The following is a 20,821-nucleotide window of genomic DNA, read 5'->3' on the forward strand; positions in this document are numbered from 1 at the left end:
CTGTTAGAGCTCCAATTAAATGGGCCAGTATGACTTCTGTTTTTGATCAAATGAAGCCTTATTGAACGGACTCTCGTTAGTAATGCTAATTATATTTTTTAGGATTCAGCACAATAAACGCTTCAGCAGCTCTTACATGTGCGTGGCAAGCCTGGTAAGAGACTGGCGTCCACTGCCACCGACGCCTAACAGCAAAGCGTTCCCGAGGGGCTGGCGCAGGATACGGCTGATACGACACACATGCTGTATGGCGTCCATGAAAAGCACCAGCTTCATTTTAGAGGTGCTGGTCTGGTTATAATCATCCAAGTACTCTTCCATCACACGGGCCAGCTGTACGAGGCAGATAAAGAGCAAAACTTCAAAGTGGCATATGATTTAAAAAGTATACATATTTTGCAATATACAGTTTAAGTCAAAATGATTCGCCCTCCAGTGATTTTGAAAAAATAAATATTTCCCAAATAATGTTGAACAGAGCAAGAATTTTTCACAGTATTTCCTATAATATTCTTTCTTCTAGAGAAAGTCGCATTTGTTTTATTTTGGCTAGAATAAAAGCATTTTATAATTTTTAAAAATAATTTTAAACCATCAATATTTTTAGTCCCCTTGAGCAATATTTTTTCCGATTGTCTACAAAACAAACTATTGTTGTACAATGGCTTGCCTAATTACCCTAACTTGCCTAGTTAAGTCTTTAAATTGCTGGTTAAGCTGAATACTAGTATCTTGAAAAATATCTAGTAAAATATTTTGTACTGTCATCATGGCAAAGATAAAAGAAATTAGTTATTAAAAGTGAATTAGTAAAACTATTATGTTTAGAAATGCGTTAGAAAAATCTTCTTTTCGTTACACAGTAATTGGATAAAATTATACAGGGGGGCTTATAATGAAGGAGGGCTAATAATTCTGACTTGCGCCAAAATAAATGACAATGCAAAAAAAAAAAAATAATAAAATAAAACACATTTTTACATTCTCAGGAGAATATATAATTCTTTTTAAATTTCAATTAGTTTAATTAAAGGAACTAAAACTAGCATTTTGCAACATATACAGCAAAATGTTATTTGTTTACCTTTAAATATTAAAAATATATATCGTTCTTATTTTTATTATTAAATAAGAACAGTATAAAATTACATTTTACTAAAAATCAATATAGACCATATAGTTTTAATTTAGCCTAAAATCTCTTCTGAAATGCTTCTATTTTGTTGAAAACAAAATTAAAAAACATTGTAGTTACAAAGTTGCTAAGATGGTTGGAGCGAGTTACATTTTTAAATGCATGTTATAAATGACTCAAGAAAAAAATCATTTAAATCCTTAAATTAGCCCCAAAAATTATGTAACTTCCATGTGAAAAAAAATAAAAATAAAAAATGTAATCTAATATCTTGAATTTAAAATCGTAAAATATCACAGAGTTGTAAATCCCAGTACAAATTTATTTCATAACAACACTGCTTTTACAATGTGATAATCAAGCTAAACCATCGTGTCCACAGACATTATTATAATAAACAAAAATAATATCTGTTAAACAAACGAGGAACTTTCTTTTATATGGTCACCATCACTGCTAAATTCACTTTACTTAATATCAAACACTGTTTAGAAATAATGAAAAAAATTTCTGTATTGTTGAATCACTGAATGTCTCAATTGTAAGTCACTTTGAACAAAAGCGTCTGCTAAATGACTAAATGTAAATGTCAATTATAATGGCATCCACACAATTTGATATATCACTCATATTTACACCAAGCACCACTAACACACATTGAATATCTCCAAGCCTTCTTTACCTTCTCTCTATCTTGAATAAGCTGGTAAACCTTTACAGCCCCAGGAAACATGAAGTCCCCATAGAGAATGGGCTGATAAGGGACCACCTCCTCAATCTCACACCCAAACTTCTTTATATGGTTATGGAGGAGCTGGTCAAACCAACTCCTGTCCTCTTCACTGACCAGTCGATCCTGGAAAACTCTGCAGCTCTCGTGATACCAAAGCTGCAGTAGCTGTATTTTATTCTGTGCAAACAGACAAGACATAAAAGTTTTTATGAACAGATTAAACATAAATAATGCACTGCTGTTCTTAATTAATTTTTTTGAATCAGAAATAATATACTAAAATTAAGTGCTTTTTTCCTTAAAACAAGCTAAATAATATGCCAATGTGGCAAAAAAAATAATCTTGTTTTTTCTTTTGACATAAGATTATTTTGCTTAAATAACTTCTTAATTTTGGCATGTTATTTCTTAAAACAAACTTAGACAAGCAAAAAATTATTATTTATTTAAGAATTTGTAGACATTTGGACTAGAAACAATACAAAAAATCTATCTAAGAAAATCAAAAAATTTTTTTTTTGCAGTGTACAAAAAAATTGTTGAGAATACTTATTTTATTGTCCAGAGATCACAAATAAAGTGCAAAAAAATGGATTGTTTTCAGTATTACAATGCGTTTTCAGGATTAAATTGAGTGCCTTATTTCTCAATATTCCATATTGTTACATTGGTCACACTTTACAATAAGGTTTCATTAGTTAATGCATTTATTAACATGAACTAATTAGAAACAACACTAATACAGCATTTATTCATCGTAGTTCAACATTTACTAACGCATTATTAAAATTAAAATTCATGACTGTTAACATTTGTTAATTTAACATGAACTAACAATAAGCAACTGTATTTTTATTAACTATCATGAACAAATACTGTAGTAAATGTATTGATCATTAAAATAATTAACTAAAATTAACTGGGACAACCTTATCATAAAGTGTAACCATTACATTTTATAAAAAGATACAAAAAATGCACAGATTACAAAAAATCACCTAATTAAAGACATAATAAAATGAAGACACAATAACAAGTTCTATGATTCATCTTTATCGAAATGTGAATCTACCAATTTATATAAAACAAAAGGTGAAACAATACCTATCAACATTTACAAAACTTGCTTTATATTATAATCATGTGAATTAATTTTATTGATTATGGGAATGATTGAATGCAGTGTTGAAATTAAAATTCTTGGACATTGCAATGATTAAGTTAATGAGCCTTTTAAACATGTGCATGTGTGTTACTAGAAATATGGCACTGAGAGTTCATCTCAATAATGTTTTGCATTCCTTGTCACTTTCTGCACTTCAGTTGTGACCTCTGGACAATACATTCCTATTAGTATAATTTGGCTGATTTCTTCATGCACTTGTTTGGTGGTTTCTGCAGGTTTCATCAAGTCAAATTTAAGACTTTTTGAAACATTTTAAGATCATTATGAATCAAATTTCAGACTTATAGAGTTAAATACAAAAAAAACTTATAGCTATATTTTATAACCTATATCTTATAAGTTTGTTATTTTAAATTGAGTTATTTCTTAGCCACATCCTTGAAATAATGTGTCAAAATAAGCAAACTAATTGTATACAGACACTTATTTTTCCTCAACAATGTTTCCATTTCAAAAATGTGACACATTTAAAAACTATAGTAAACTGAATGTATGCACAACACCCTGTCCCGGTCCTTGTCCTTAACAGGTAGCTATAAATATAAGAACTTTTTAACAAAAGTTATTGCAAGCAATATAATTAAACCATAATGGATTTGCATGGACATACAGTAGAACATAAATTCACACCTGTTTAAAACAATTTAAGACCTACAACACATAATTACTGTTAATTTTAGGGCCTAAAATTTTTTTAAAATGTAAGACATGTTTAAACTTTTTAAGACAGCACAGACACCGTTATTTGTTTTTGATCTTACAGCTATTTTTACGTCAACGGGCTCCCAGACTTGTAGATATTTAATTTGAGTTGGGACTGGTGTCTGACGCTGTTTTTCTTGTCTTTTGATGAATAGATTAAACATGGAAAATCAAAAATAAACTGAGCTTCATCAATAGCGGTACCTCTATTTTTCCAGCCTCTGCCATCAGGATGCCCTGGAAGACTTTGGAGAGATCTCTCAGGTTGAAAGTATAGTGGGATTTGGCAGGTGTGGGTAGGAGAGCGGATGTAATAGTGGAGTAAACCCTGATAGTAGCATCAACAAGTGGCTTGCAGAACGGCTTCATTTCTGGAGTTTTCTCTAGAAATGAAAGAAACAAAATGAGCTTGAGTTTCGCTAGAGCTACATAAACAACAAAATAAGCTCAAGGTTGACATCAAACTTTGAGTCATTGCGCAATACATCAATAAATGTGGCATTCAGTGCTTTAATATCTCTAAAACTTGAAGTCTGTACATTGTTAACAAATTCCTGTAGAATCTACTGTAACTTACTGGCAGCAGTTTGCCAGTAACCTACTGTAAATCAATTACAGCAAAAATACTGTATTCACATTTACAGCACTACTTATCTTGCTATATATGTATTCACAGAATTGTATTGTACAGTATATCTTTACTGTAAAATATACAGTAATTTTCACAATGCAAGTTTAAAATACAGTAATATACAGTATAACTGTCCTACAGTAAAATACAGTTTATATTACCGTTAAATACTGTGTAATTTACACAAATCATTAACAGTGTATTTATAATGCATTTGGGGTATTATTTATGTATAAAATAGCAAGAGGCGACGCAGTGGTGCAGTAGGTAGTGCTGTCGCCTAACAGCAAGAAGGTTGCTGGTTCGAGCCTCGGCTGGGTCAGTTGGCGTTTCTGTGTGGAGTTTGCATGTTCTCCGGGCGTTCGTGTGGGTTTCCTCCGGGTACTCCGGTTTCTACCACAGCCCAAAAACATGTGGTACAGGTGAATTGGATAGGCTAAATTGTCCATAGTGTATGAGTGTGTATGGATGTTTCCCAGAGATGGGTTGCAGCTGGAAGGGTATCCGCTGCATAAAACATGTGCTGGATAAGTTGGCGGTTCATTCCACGGTGGCGACCTGGGATTAATAAAAGGACTAAGCCGAAAAGAAAATGACTGAATAAATAGCAAGAATCTTTCAGTACTGACCTGTTTCTATGCTTAATTTGTAAATTAAACACACTGCAAAAAATGTTTTTCTTACCAACATTTTTTTGTCCCTTGTTTAGTCCAAATATCTAAAAGTACTTAAATCAAGAAGCATTTTCTAGACAAGCAAAACATACTGTCTTGTTTTAAGAAATAATATGCCAAAATGAAGTAAGTTTTTCCTCAAATCAAGCAAAATAATCTGCCAATGGGGTAAGCAAAATAATCTTATCACAAATCAAAAAACAAGATTATTTTGCTTACTCCATTGGCAGATTATTTTGCTTGATTTGAGGAAAAACTCACTTAATTTTGGCATATTATTTCTTAAAACAAGACAGTATGTTTTGCTTGTCCAGAAAATGCTTCTTGATTTAAGAATTTGCAGATATTTGGACTAGAAACAAGACAAAAAATCTAAGTAAGAAAATAATTTTTTGCAGTGCATTCATCAAAGGTGGCAACACCAAAGCTCCAAAAAATACAAATTTATTAAATTAAAAAGGCTGACACAAAGCATGTAACGTTTTGAGCCACACGGCTCTTCATGAGACAGTCCTGAAAGTAACTGTCTGTTTGACTGTCTGATGAATATCGCCTTTGATGAATATTTAATTTACACCTTTTGCGTTTATGGCTGAGCACCCAGTTAAGAGGGTTGTGCGTGCTTTTGTAGTTTTTCTATGCTTAATTTGTAAACATTAATGCACATCATATACTGTTTATGCACATCATATATTGTTTGTTGTACAATATGTGGGTTTTAGTGTGGTCTTTTATTGCTTTTTTATCAATTTTGTACTGTTATGTACATTTTTTCTATTTATATTGTTATTTTCTCTTTTACATTTGTCATAAAAATATGATAAATAAATCTTTTTTTTTTAAACGCTATTTTATAGTTAATAAAACGTGTTTATATTCTCAAGAATATTTGTAATGACAGTAATAATACTGTGCAAAAGACACCAGGAAATGATTTTAAGACATTTCCTTCAGTGAAAATCAAACTACGTGAAAAGGAAACTAAGGAGAAATATATTTGCGATTCATTTTTATTAAATCTAACACTGGTATGTACTATAAAGCATTAAGCATACTTTAACTAATAGTTTAACTGTTGTTATGATATTAAACAGATGATACAACATGTTATAAGGTCATTAAGTGATTGTGAATGCATTATGAATATCTGTATAAAGCATTATACATGCAGGCTTCGTAAAAAAGTGTATACAATTTTTATATCTATCTTCTTTTTGTGTCTCTCCGCGTTTGAAAACATATTTAAAGACATCAAAAACATTTCCATTTAAAATCCTATAATATCATCTGACAGGTGTTACTTGCTAAAACCCCCCACTGATATCTAGATGCCCGTATGTTTACTGGCACTCACGCATCCAGCTGCCCAGGATGGTGGAGAAGATCTTCCCCTTGCTGGCGTCCTCCATCTCAGTGAATGACAGGAAGTTGAAGTGGCGTGTGAAGCGTTGAGTGATAGGATTCCTTCCTCCGCCGGGGGGGCCCATCGCACAGGCGAAGTTTATGTCAACAAGGTTTTTAAATGTACCTGGGGAGGATTTTAGAAAGGTTTAAGATTGATGGAAAAGATGACTCAAGGCTGCATTTGTATAACAGTATCATTGTAAAGTATTGTAATAGTTTAAATAAGCATTTTGATATGTTCCTTTGGACATCTTCTTTGTCTGAAATGCTGATTAGCAATTTTTCCCCTTTTTTGAAAAGGGACTTTAAAAGCAATTGTTTGTCGGTGCAATAGCCTAGTGGTTAGCGTGCTGACATATGGTGCAGTAGCACGTCAAGGTGTCCTGAGTACGAATCCCAGCTTGAGGATATTTTCCTTCCCTAGCCCCTTCTGACTCTCCAACTTCCTGTCTTCCTGTCTCAATACTGTCTATCTATTAAGTCAAAAATAATTCTTAAAAAAAAAAACTTTATGTTTGATGTTTTTGCAGTTAAGTTTGTTTTAATAAGTATGTTTATTGGGAATATACATAACATAATTTAGGATGCACAATTCCAATGAATGTCAGGATACTCCTTTTTTAACATACAGCAATAAATTATAAATAATACAAATAAAATAAAATAGAATAAACACCTCCTTCCTCACCAACTCAATATACCTGCCTAAAATTCCGTGAAAACATTGTCAAATTGATGTTGAATAAAGGTAGATTTAAAGTGGTTTATAAATATAAAAAAGACAATAATGTCAAGAATGATACATAAATTGATTAAAAACTATAAAATACATTAAATACAAAAATAAATAAAAAAACAAGAGCCAGTAACGAAAAAAGCAGTTACGTTTATAAAATAAAATAAATTGTCCACCATTAACAATTTGTATCCATTCTCTAAAAAATACATATCAATATTTTTATTTATTTGCCTATATATATATATATATATATATATATATATATATATATATATATATATATATATATATATATATATATATATATATCAGTATATATTAGTTATCACTTTATAAACTTTATAAAAAGAATTATAAATAAAGATTTATCAGTTATCCGTATCTACCAAAATTGAGACTGACACCAACCATTTGAACAGTAGTTTGTGTTTAAAAATGCTTTCAAATTGTTCTTTCTTGTTAAATAAATGCAGAGAAACTGATTAATGATAACAATAAATGAAGAAAATCAATGATATCCAGAAGTTATGCATAAATTGATTAAAACTATGAAATACAATAAATGTTTTTTTATAAAAATAAAAAGTGTTTAAAATAAAATCAATTGTCCACTGTATTTGTTTGCATTTTGTATCCATTCTCTGAAAAATACATATCAGTATTTGTATTTATCTATATATATTGGTTATCGACTTAAGGAAATGTAAAGATTTATGGGTATGGGCTAAAATTTATACTGACCCCAAACTTTTGAACAGTAGTTTGTGCTAAAAAATGCTTTCAAAATGTTCATTCTTGTTAAATAAATGTAGAGTAAGACTGATTAATGATAACAATAAATAAAAAAACAATAATGTCCAGAAATGATGCATAGATTGATTCAAAACTATGAAATACAATACTTACATAGATAAATAAAAAAATATGAGCCAATAACAAAAAAACTGTTAAGTTTTTTAAATAAAATCAATTGTCCACTGCATTTGTTTGCATTTTTGTAGCCATTCTCTAAAAAAATACATACCAATATTTGTATTTATCGGCCTATATAAATTGTTATCGGCTTCTAAAGAAATATAAAGATTTATCGGTTAGCAGTATCAGCCAAAATGTAGACTGACACCAAACCTTTGAACAGTAGTTTGCTTTTAAAAATGCTTTCAAAATGTTCACTCTTGTTAAATAAAAGTAGAGTAAGAGTGATTAATGATAACAATAAATAAAAATAATAATAATGTCCAGAAATGATGTATAAATTGATTTAAAATTATGAAATGCAATAAATACATAAATAAAAAAATATATATGAGCCAGTAGCAAAAAAACTGTTACATTTTTTAAATAAATTCAAATGTCCACTGTATTTGTTTGCATTTTTTTTAGCCATTTTCTGAAAAATACAAACCAATATTTGTATTTAATGGCTTATACTGTGTATCGGTTATCGGTATCAGCCAAAATTTTGACTGAACCCAAAAACATTTGACCAGTAGTTTGAGTTTAAAAATGCTTCATTCTTGTTAAACACACCTATCTGTTTCCTGTCATACCAGCCTCCGTGATCCATCCACTGGCGCAGGAGTTCAATTGGAGGCTGAGCTCCATATGTCTCTAGCATGGGCATGTTCAGATCATCGATAAAGAAGATGAAATATTTTCCCAGAGGAGGCCCAAACACACCTTTACGCCTGTAACACATGCAAATTCTAAATTTGATGTTCAAAATAATATATACAGAGAATTAAAAGACTGATTAGAGAAACAAAAACCTCCTATCCAGTTTGCTGTCAATATAGTCTTGTGTCTGGTTGGCGGAGGTACGAGCTGAGAACATCAGGAAGTGAGTTATGTATTCAGCAGGCATATTTTTCAGAAGCTTGTCTGATATGGTCAGGGTCTTTCCTGTGCCGGTGGGCCCAATGCATAAGACCTGACAAATTAGAGAAGGGAGCGAGCTTAGCAACACATATGAAAGGCATTATGTTGACTCTATGTTGAATGACCTACAGGGTTCTTATTGGAAAGTAGCATGTCTATCAGGAAAGACATGCGAACGGTGTCGACTGTGGGCACAATGATGTCTGAGTATCTTGTTTCAGGGGTGATGACCACTTCCTGGGCATATTTCATCCAGCTGACCCACTGTACCTGAAGTATATGAAAAATCTAATTAATGCACTTCAAAAAATGACTTTTACTTTTGCATAATCATCACACATTAAAGGAGGTCCCTTTGAAAAAAAAAATTAAAACAAGTCTCTGATGTCCCTTGAGTGTGTATGTAAAGTTTCAGCTCAAGATACAGCACACATAATGTTTTATAACCAAAAATAATTTTCAAAAATGTTCAAAAACATTCTCTCACCTTCCTCTCTTTACCCTCTCCGTCCTCATCATCAAAACAACTTATTCCTGCATCATCTAAATTGTAATCATAAACTGCTCCCTCCTCAGGGAAGCACAGTTGGATCTGAAATACACAAAAGGCAAAATTCAGTAGGCCGCTTCTCACTCTGAATAAACAACTACTTACATAAAAACATAAGAAAAATAATGAAACAAACACTTTCTGGCACTTCTCTTTCATTGTCTGCAGCATGTAAATCATTGCTGGTAGCACTAAATCATCTGAAAAATTCATGGTGGTATTGACCTTTTCTTCGACCATCTTGCCCCTGAGCCAGACACTGAAACGCTGGCAGCTGTTGGCATCTCCTGTAGCTCCAACACTCCATATGAGTGCAAAGATAAACCAGGGCTCAATCAGCTCCTGCAACCGAGATAGTTTCTCCTGGGAATGAGGCTTCTTGCCCTAAACACACACGCATACACACACATTAAAAAGTAAACTTTGCATAATTTTCCAAGCATAACCACTATAATTCCAAAATTTCTCTGACCTCTCGTGGGATGAACGGCTGAAAGAAGCAGTCCAGTAGTTTGAGCAGAGAGCAGGTGAGATTGCTGTCCATGGAGGTGATCACCTCCTTTATGGACTCTCTGACAAATCTGATGGAGTCCTGAGGAAATAAATGTAATAACAACACCTCAAAAACCTTTTACCTTTACCTTTTACACAATTACTAAAAAACCTTTTACACTTTTACACTACTTCATATAAATAGAAATAAATCAATAAAAACATGACTAATATTACATCATACTAATGTATGACAAACAAACTAAAAGTGAATGATTACATGACCTACTGTACAATCAATGAAATGACATTTGCAAACATATACAATACTGTGCAGTCCCATATTTTACTCTAATATATTAAGAAATATAATACAGTAATATTTTACAAATGTTGTTTTTGTCTAGGGGCAGCGTGGTGACGCAGTGGGTAGCACTGTCACCTCACAGCAAGAAGGAGTTTTAGGTGAATTAGGTAGGCTAAATTTTCTGTAGTGTATGTGTGTGAATGAGAGTGTATGGGTGTTTCCTAGTACTGGGTTGCAGCTGGAAAGGCATTTGTTGCATAAAACATATGCTGGATAAGTTGGTGGTTCATTCCAATGTGGTAACCCCTGATTAATAAAGGGACTAAGCTGAAAAGAAAATGTATGAATGTTTGTCTATGAAATTACTTTTTTAAAAATAAATCTAATTATGTATATATTTATGTTAATATAATAATTATTAATATGATCATTATATGTATATAATTATTTTTGTATAAATATTACATTTCCATAAATATGTATATTTTTATTATCTTTAATTAACTTTACTTATGTCATATTTATTGAAATTATCATATTTAAATTAAATATTAAAAAAAAGAAAATAATTATATATTTTTTACTATAGGTTTACAATGCAAATTAAATTAGAATAACTTGTTTGTTAGACAATGTAAATCTCTCAAATAATATACAGTATCTACTAAAAGAGAGAAAATATTACTTTACAGAATTGTATTATACATAAATCATAAAATCAAATGATATAATCATTTGCACATTATTCAATAATACTTTTGAAAAAAATATAAAAACCTGAATGAATATAGAATAAATATAGATAAGTAAACATATTTACTTCCAGCTGGTGCCCATCACTGGAAAACACCCATACACACTCATTCACATACATACACTACGGACAATTTAGCTTACCCAATTCACCTATAGCGCATGTCTTTGGACTGTGGGGAAAACCGGAACACCTGGAGGAAACCCATGCAAACACGGGGAGAAAACCCAGACTCCACACAGAAATGCCAACTGACCCAGCCAAAGTTCGAACCAGCGACGTTCTTGCTGTGAGGCGAAATCGCTACCCACTGTGCCACCCCACATTCTGTTGTCTTTTAGTTTAATTTTACTTAACGAATTTAACAAAAACACTCTAAGACCAGTCACCTGCAAGAACCTTGTAAAGAGCGAGTTGATTTGATCCGCGTAGGGCCGAAACATGTCAGGGATTGTTCGGAGCCAACACTCTGTGAATGGAGTCAAACCCAGAATGCTCGGCTCCAGATACACCATGCCACAGCGAGAAACTGTGGCAGGAGAGGCCACCGCCAAATCCTGCACCTCAAACATCATTGTCATCGCCTGTCAAAATGTCAAAGAAGCAAACTAAAAATTATGAGGCGATACAACACATACAGACAATTATCTAGAAACTCTCATACATCAGAGAGTTTGATGATCTCTCCGGAACTCAGACACAGTTTCTTGTTGTCATCCAGAACTGTGTTCATGTTCTCGATCCACACGGCATCTACAGGCCCGTCAAACATGTACCACTTCTTTTCCTGCTCCATGGATGAAGCTCCATCCCGAATGAGACAAGACAGTATACCATCTGTCCTGTAATAAAATAGTGTGAGTTACATCTAAAGTACAAATTAAACCAAAACTAACATATGATTTTGTTAGCTCATGGCTAGTTTTAACATCTGTGCATGTCATTAAGAAAAAAAAAGTTTGTCCATGTAATCTAAAATTAAAATCTGAAAATGCACTTCCTGTTTGTTTTCAGTTAAATTGTCAGATTGCATCTGTCTGGGGTATTGGGCGTGGCTAACATACTTAACCACACCCCTCCAGCTGTCAGTTTTGATAACAAACAGAAATGGTGAGGAGGAGGAGTCTGTTAGGTTGTAATAACTCTCCCCAAACCTTTTTCCAGATCTTTCGGAATGAAATGCCAACTTTACCAAATCCAATCGGCTCGAGGTATTTTTTTTTAAATTTAATATTCTGTTTCTCTAGGAACTGTCACAATACGAAAAAAAAAAAAAAAACGGTCGCAGCATCTGGTTTATGTGGACTTTAACAACCTGTACGGTACGAGAAAACACAAAAATCCAGTGCACAGCACACTCACCATTCGTGAGTAAGCTGGTCGAATTCTCCGTAAAGCTGCCCCATGGTGATGGACTTTGGATTAAGCACATAGGTCTGTACAGCCTCATATTCTCCTCCGCTAACTGAGGGCTGGCCTTTCAGAGCCGTCATGGCTGCTGCCAGCACTTCATAACACTAAAAGTATGTGAGAGTGCATATATTTATAGTTGAATTCAAAACTATTAGCCTTCCTGTGAGTTTTTTGTTTCTTTTTTAAATATTTCCCAAAGTATGTTTAAGAGAGCAAGGAACTTTTCACAGTATTTCCTATAATATTTTTTCTTCTGGATAAAGTCTTATTTGTTTTATTTTTGGCTAGAATAAAAGCAGTTTTGAATTTGTTAAAAACTATTTTAAGGTCAATACTAGTAGCCCCTTTAAGCAATATTTTTTCTGATTGTCTACAGAACAAACCATTGTTATGCAATGACTTGCCTCATTACCCTAACTTGCCTAATTAACCTGGTTAAGCCTTTAATTGTCACTTTAAGCAGAGTACTAACATCTTAAAAAATATCTAGTAAAATATTATTTACTGTCATCATGGCAAAGATAAAAGAAATCAATTATAAGAAATGAGTTATTAAAACTATTATGTTTAAAAATGTGTTGAAAAAACCTTCCTGTTAAACAGAACTTAGGGAAAAATAATCAGGAGGGATAATAATTCTTACTTGAACTGTATATTTATAGTTGTAAAAAAGTACAAAATCAAATATTTATTTTTGTTTTGAAGGTTTATGCATTAGGGAAGCTTACCCTAGTTTTCCCAGAGCCTGATGGTCCCACCAACATTAGACCGTGTCTGACTACAGTGGTCTCGTACAACTGAATGCATTTGGTTATATAGCCTGCAAGACAAGGAAAACATTCACAAACCTCTACTGTGCGTTATTTTTTTGTTGAAAAACATGGTGTACTTGGCTTACATGCCCTCCCTCCATCAAGTTGACAGTGTTCTGATTAGTCAGGTGACCCAGTGTGTTCTCACAACCAAACTTTGTGTTGGAAATGTAATGGTGTTTTGACCTTATTCTTTTCATTAAGAGAGGGCACAGCCATTTAAACAACTGATTTTTATTCAATTCAATTCAATTTAATTTAATTCAATTCAATTCAAGTTTATTTGTATAGTGCATTTTACATAATTATTATTATGCATTATTGCATGACAATCAAAATCTGATAAGATAAGGTTATTATAAGTTACCATTACTTTATTATTTACTAATAACTAATAGCTTTTAACAGTTAAAGTACTTATATATACGCATTGTCAACCTGCAGTTAAACAGTATATAGGTGACATCATCGAGTACATGTTCAATGAAGTACATTTGTGTGTTAAGTGTATGTGTTGCCCTTGAAGTCTTCCATTTTAGTCATCAAAACAGCTTGTTGTGCTGCTTGCTGTTGAATCTGGCATTTCTCTGTTATATCATTTTTGTTTTTGTTTTTTTAAGGTTTGTTTTTGGCCATTTACTGTTATTTAAAAAAAAATAGTCATTTCTTCTATAGGCTAAACAATTGCAGAAAAGATCTTGCTTTCGCATTGCAGAATAATATCAATAACTGAGTTTCAACGTCCAAATCTTCTAAAGCAATTGTAAACTTGAACAATTAATTATGCCATTTCACTTTAAGTCTGACTCCAATTTTGTCTATTCAGATGATAAAGCAGAACTGAATCTGCAAGAATGACTTATAAATTTCCTATATAAATCATGTAATTCAATTCAGCACCCTCACCATCCACATCTTTAAGGCACTTGTTTGCACAGACATTCCTTATGGACTCATCAAGGGTGCCATAGTCAATCGGCTCTTCACGGATCTTGGGGAAGAGGTCAGATACAATGCCATTGAAGAGTTTGAGGTCATCCTGAAGAAACTTTGGTACATTGACATCCCTGATGGCACGCAGACATATCAGCTCCTGAATAAATTACATCAGAAAATCAGTTCTTATAGTCACTTATCAGTTATTATATCAGTTTCACAGCAGGAATAGTTTTATAAGTGTGATAGAAGAAAAAAAATACTTTTGGAGATATTGATAGCCAATATATTAGCCTGATTGCATGATTACAAAAACAAAAGGCAAAAACACATACAATGAACAACTGATTTTATTTTGAAACTTTTACTTCAGAAAAGTTTAAACTGATCTCTGAACATTATTAATCAACTATTCTTTTCTAAGCCAAATTTTTTCTTTTATAAAAATACAATTTACTGCCTGATCTAAAATAAAATGCATAAAAATGCAACCAAGTCACTGAACATTAAACAAAATCAAAATATGACAGGATTCATACACATTTTTACTTTAAAAATTCCACGACTTTCAATGACTTTTCCAAAAATTTCAGGTAAATAATCATGATCTTGTTTCGTGTTTCATGTATTTCTACGTACACATGGTAAATAAAAAATGCACGTTCAAATTCATTACAGCATATCAAAAAATATGTGACAATTCATGTAGCTTATATTTATTTTTAGATCTATAAAATAGTTTTTAAAAAGTATCTTGCTGTCTGTGTGAAAATTTTAGAAATGCTGTCTTGTGTTTTCACGAGACTTGTAAGATTTAGCACCCACAGTCTCTGACTGTGCGATTGTTGCTGGACACGACACTCAAAATGCATCTTGAACTGAGGCGAAAGCGAGTGAAAGAGAGGCGAAGCTGAAACTGCTTTTGATTTATGCAATTATTGTTTTTGCAACATAAGTTTACAAAGTTTACCCATCAAATATAGTGTCAAGTATAAGTCAAGTTCATCTTAAATATATTCAAGTACACAGATATTTGTTCAAAACATTTTCAGGACTTTTCCCAAACATTTTGGTATTATTTGTTTTTCCAAAACTTTTCCAGGCCTGAAAAATGCCTTTTCAAAATATATGACTTTTCCAGTTTTTCCAGGACCGTAGGCAGTAAGAATGTGAAATGGTGCAACCAGTGGAAAAATACATAATTTGGCTAAAGTAATCTAGCTAAAGATATTGGCCTAATATTGTTATCAGACAGATAAAAATAATATAAATTGCATTTATTGGCTGATTTATATATGGCCGAAGATACATCGCGCATCCCAAATATATACGCATGTGCATCAGCCAACCTCATTCATATCAGGATTTTCCCTCTTCAAGTTTCCAGCTGCAGATATCACAGTTTTCACAGCTCTCATCCCAAAATCATAGTGATCCTATCAAAAGACATGCATCAATGTGAGTTTCTAGAAATAGAGTGCTTTGGTCGCTTCTATTAGAGGAACCTAAACTGTTTATATACAGAACGAATTACTATAAAACTGGAAAAAGTCAGACCTGTGAGCTGAGCTGTTCTGAGGACAGTTTAAAGGTGCTGGTGATTTTTTTGGATAAGACTTTGGCATCGCTGAAGCCAAATGAGTAAAGGGAGATCTCAGCTATCATGGCGTAATCAGGGATCATCATAGCCACTGGACGGAAGAGGGCCTGAGGAACACACAGCATATTTTTTTTGTAAATACACACTGACATATTTATCAAAAGTGTAGATTGGTGTTGGCAAGCTCCGTACCTTTAAATTATCTGGAAGTTCAGTACGACCAGCATAACCTGGATTCATAGTTATGAAGACCGCACAGGATGAAACAAGAGCAATTTCCATGCCTTCAAATACAAACGTCTTCACCTAAATGCACAAAAAAGTTGACAATTTTATTGTTTGTTTTTAAATCTCTGAGTAGAACGACTCCTGAATATCCAAAGACTATACACAAGACATGTTACTCGTATGGTTTTGAATGGGGAAAAGTGTAACAGTCCATATGGCGAATAAAGCCCCGCCTTCAACTACAGGAGCCAATCATCAATTGGTATAGACAGGAATCTTCGGGGGAGGGGCTTGGACCAGACCTGAGTTTGTACAAATTTTGTGTCATTTGAATGTTTAGAAAATAAACTAAAGAAACAGTTGTTGTTTAATTTTATTGACAATTCCCGATATGAAATGTTATCATAAGCTTGCCAAGCACTTTGATGTTTCCCCATTCAAACAGAATGCCCGAGCCAAAGATGGCTACAGAGTGAAATTACCTGCCTTACAGGGACTTCGGAATATCTCTGTGATAGTATAAATCTAAATACATATATTAGATTCCTGAGATCTTCTAAGCAAAGAGTTTTGATGGTCCAAAGAATCAGATTAAAGTTAAGACATGATTGTGCATTTTGATTGCGAGGGCTAAACAATGGAGTAGCCTACCAGCATACCTAAGCTTAGAATGTAAAAGATAGCAAAGACATACCTTTTATTTTAAGACTAATAGTTGTCCACAATGTATAAATCATTTTTATCAATCAGTGTTTTTCTACCCACTTGGTCTTTTTTTTAATGCACTGAGGTCATTTGTACTGATTTTATATTGTTTTTTTTCTAAGCAGACATTTCGTACAGCACAGTGGTCAACTACTGTTGTTTTTATTGTGATTCATTAATAAATCAGATTTGATTTTGATTTGATAAAAAAAAACAGGGATGCCAAACTTTGTAACTAATTAATTTCTATGACTTTTTGAAAGTTTTATGGTAATCAGGTATAAGTTTAGATATACAACTTACTAAAGGCTGCGTAGAATTTATGAGAGTAAAAAAACTTAGACGTTAAGCGCACGGATGTCGAATAGATGAACATCCAATGCACACGACAAGACACAAAACATAGGAGACACTACAGGAGTCAGTATTTTGGATTCTACAAGACTTCTGTAACCAGGAAATGCAGGTTTATTAGTGAGGTCAGGTAAGCAGTGGTCAACACAGGGGCAAACGGATGAATACGGGCAATTCAGAAACGTAGTCAAAGAAACATGCGAGTGGTCAGAAGGCAGGCGGCAGACAGGGATAAATAGATTAACACAGCAAGGATCAAAACACGGCAAGGTAAGAAAATGGAAACACGTTGTAATGTCACGTAACAGATAACAAGATTCAGCACCAATGTGTGTGTTTGAGCTGTTTATATAGTAGTCAATGAATCAGTCCTTGAGCAGCTTCAGCTGTGAGAGTGTAATCAGTCAGGATCTGTAATCCGGTGTGTTACATGACTGTGTGTTGTAGTTCATTACATGTGGAATTTGTAGTCCGTTAGCGATTGTGAATGTTTTCCAGCGATCTATGGTGTTTAGATTGCTAGTGATCATGACAACTTCAAAGTGAAATCTGTGTTGCATTATTTAACAGTTCACCACTAAAGACACAGAAGTCATTCGTGAAGCCAAACCCACTCATTGGCCAAAAAAACTTCATGCTTACGATATGAAATTATAAGAATCACCAAATATATTTTCAGAAATGCGTAACATTCACTGCATACGTTTGACATTTAATGTAAATGCTGGTTTATTACTGCATTGACATTGACTTTAGCATTTTACAGCCCTTAACATGTGGTTGCTTCACATTCTCGTCAGGCATAAGATCCTTCTGTCCCTGACATGCATGTGTTTTGATAGCTGTATACTTAAGTGTGAAACTTACTCTTTGCTGCTGGGCTTTTTGGATGGTTGTGATCTGTTGAGCCACGACTGATAAAACCTCCACGTCAATTCGATTGAATTCGTCAAAGCAGGCCCAGGCCCCCGAACTAGCGAGACCTTTGAGGAACTTGCCCATGGCTATGAAGTCCAGCTGGTCGGAGCAGTTAAACACTACAGTCTGGATAGCCAAAGCTTTGCCCAGGTCTTTAGTGGTTTCTGTCTTTCCTGTACCTGCAGGGCCTGCCGGAGCACCTCCGAATTTTAAGTGAAGTGCTCCAGTCAGGGTTAGATAACACCTGTGCAATAGACAGTGTGTAACATTTTACATTTATGAGAAAAGTTTTATTAGGCTTTCCTTACATACATTGATGTACAATCATATATAAAAGAAGATATTATTTTTTAGATAACACCTGTCTGTCAGTGGAGTGATAACAAGTCGACCTGAGTTGCCAAGGTACTCGTAACCGTATAAAAACTCAGCATTCACAGCTCTGATGTAAAGATCGTGACGCCAGTAGTATCTACAAACACACACAAACACTAATGCATGCTATACTCCAACAGATACATATTTGAGAAAACAATTTTGCATTAAATAGTAAAAAGTGTCAGATGAATGCTGCCCTGTGGACTTTTACTTATCAAAGAACAATTAAATGGTTTTCAATAAAAATAAAAAGAAGAAATAATAATAACAATAATGATAATAAAATAATAATAATGAGAAGAAGGAGAAAATAAATAAATAATAAGAAGGAAGAAGGAGAAAAAAGAAGAAGTAGAAGAAGAACGAAGATGTCACCATCCTGCACTTTGTCTCCATTCCCCTGTGCTTCCCCTCTGCTTTAGTTCTTCCTCATGTGTTCTTGTTTACTTAATTTCGCTCACCTGTGACTTGTTGCAGCTAGTGTGTTTTTTCTGTTCCTCACTCGGTTTATGAGTATGCCCTGGTGAACTTGCCTTGTGTTCCTTTGATCTCCTGAGATATGTCTGGTAAGACTGTTTATTTTCCCTGTTGCTTGCTGCCTTATTGTCTATTTGTTTTCTCCCTGCATAGAGTTTTCTTTGTATATTTATTATATTTTTAAAATATGTTATATATTTCATTCTGAGAAGAAACTAAGTTGTCTGTTTTGCTACTTCGAAAACATAGGAAGAAGAAAAAGGAAGAAGATGTCACCATCCTGCACCTCGTTTCCATTCTCCTAGAGTTTTCTGGATCCCTACTATCATAACTGCCCCTGTGGCTCAGTGGTAAACTCACCAGACACCACACCAGAGACCCGGGTTCAAGGCCTACCTGTGACAGAAGAGGAGAAGGAGAAGAACAAGGTACATGAAAGAAAACAAGTAGGAGGAAAAAAAAAGGTAGACAAAGAAAAGGATGAGGAAAAAAGCAAGTGGAAGAAAATGAAGGAGGAGGAGTAAGAGGAAGAAAAAAAAAGAAAATAAGGAAAAGGAAGCAAGGAAGGAGAAAAAAGAAGGTGGATGAAGAAAATAGGAGGAGGAACAGAAAGAGCAGGAATGAGGTAGAGGAAATAAAACCTAGGGAAAAGGTAGGAGGAACAATAAGTTGGAAAGGGGATATAAAAAAGAGGATAAAAGAAAGCAGGAGGAAGAGAAAAAAGACAGATTAATGGAGGAGAAATAATAAATAAAAAGAAACATGAAGGAAGATGAAGGAGGGAAAGAGGTAGGAGGATGAGTAGGAAAAGAAAGAAGACGACAGAGGGAAGGAAAGACTGAAGGAAGGAGGAAAAAGAAGTAAGAGAAGAAAAATAATTAGAGGAAAAAATGACAAGAAGAGGATCCCTACTTGGACTGTTTTTGTCTGAATCCAACACAATTGCTCCTGTGGCTCAGTGGTCAACTCATCAGACACCACACTAGAGACCCAAGTTCAAGACCCACTCATGACAGAAGAAGGAGATGGAGGATGATGGAGGAAGGAAGATGAAGGTAGAAGAAAAAGAGGAAAATAAAAGGAGAATGAAAATTAAGTAGAAGAAGAGAGGAAAGTAAAAATAGTAGGAAGAGGACCGTGACAGAAGGAAAAAGGAAGAATTCCTTGTTGTCTATTTGTTCTCTCCTCTTGTGGAGTTTTCTTTTTATGTTAATTCATTCATTCATTTTATTTTCGGCTTAGTCCCTTTTATTAATCTGGGGTAGCCACAGCAGAATGAACCGTCAATTTATACAGCACGTTTTACGCAGCAGATGCCCTTCCAGCTGCAACCCCTAGAGTTTTCTGAATCCCTGCTTGGAGTGTTTTTGTCTGAGTTCAACACAACTGCCCCTGTGGTTCGCTCACCAGACGCCACACGGGAGACCCGGGTTCAAGACCCACCCATGACAGAAGAAGGAGATGGAGGAGGAACAGAAGAGGAACAGAAGAGGAAGAAGGAGGAGGAAGGAAGATGAAGGTAGAAGAAAAGGAGGAAAATAAAAGGAGAATGAAAATTAAGTAGAAGAAGAGAGGAAAGTAAAAATAGTAGGAAGAGGAAGGAAGGATGAAGGCAAGAGGAGGGAAAGAAAATAATTGAAAAAAAGAGAAAATGGGAGGAGCATGAAGAAATAGGAAGACAGAAGAGGTAGGTAGAGGGAAGAAATAGGAGGAGGAAAAAGAAGGTGAAAACGGACGAAGAAGAGAAGAGGAAGAAATAAAAAGAAATTAAGAAGGAGGGAGAAGAAGATGAAGGTAAGAGAAGGAGGAGGAAGA

At 33.9% G+C, this 20,821-nt stretch overlaps 1 protein-coding gene across 2 annotated transcripts in view; it reads right to left on the minus strand.

The window, feature by feature from the left end:
* The window catches only part of dnah1 (dynein, axonemal, heavy chain 1), an 87,903-nt gene that overhangs the window by 36,983 nt on the left and 30,099 nt on the right, over positions 1-20,821 (minus strand). For both annotated transcript variants that reach the window (XM_009306184.4, XM_068224387.1), the window contains exons 28-47: positions 18,513-18,623; positions 18,101-18,395; positions 16,139-16,252; positions 15,904-16,053; positions 15,696-15,782; positions 14,317-14,503; positions 13,327-13,418; positions 12,548-12,702; positions 11,850-12,027; positions 11,575-11,769; positions 10,105-10,224; positions 9,858-10,016; positions 9,570-9,674; positions 9,212-9,352; positions 8,974-9,134; positions 8,735-8,892; positions 6,416-6,589; positions 3,961-4,139; positions 1,818-2,045; positions 137-333 (exon numbers count right to left, since the gene is read on the minus strand). In XM_009306184.4, coding sequence (XP_009304459.3) covers positions 137-333; positions 1,818-2,045; positions 3,961-4,139; positions 6,416-6,589; positions 8,735-8,892; positions 8,974-9,134; positions 9,212-9,352; positions 9,570-9,674; positions 9,858-10,016; positions 10,105-10,224; positions 11,575-11,769; positions 11,850-12,027; positions 12,548-12,702; positions 13,327-13,418; positions 14,317-14,503; positions 15,696-15,782; positions 15,904-16,053; positions 16,139-16,252; positions 18,101-18,395; positions 18,513-18,623 — 3,186 coding nt within the window. The remainder of the gene's footprint in view (positions 1-136; positions 334-1,817; positions 2,046-3,960; positions 4,140-6,415; positions 6,590-8,734; positions 8,893-8,973; positions 9,135-9,211; positions 9,353-9,569; positions 9,675-9,857; positions 10,017-10,104; positions 10,225-11,574; positions 11,770-11,849; positions 12,028-12,547; positions 12,703-13,326; positions 13,419-14,316; positions 14,504-15,695; positions 15,783-15,903; positions 16,054-16,138; positions 16,253-18,100; positions 18,396-18,512; positions 18,624-20,821) is intronic.

Source organism: Danio rerio, chromosome 11 (assembly GCF_049306965.1).
Source record: "Danio rerio strain Tuebingen ecotype United States chromosome 11, GRCz12tu, whole genome shotgun sequence".
NCBI lineage: Eukaryota > Metazoa > Chordata > Actinopteri > Cypriniformes > Danionidae > Danio > Danio rerio.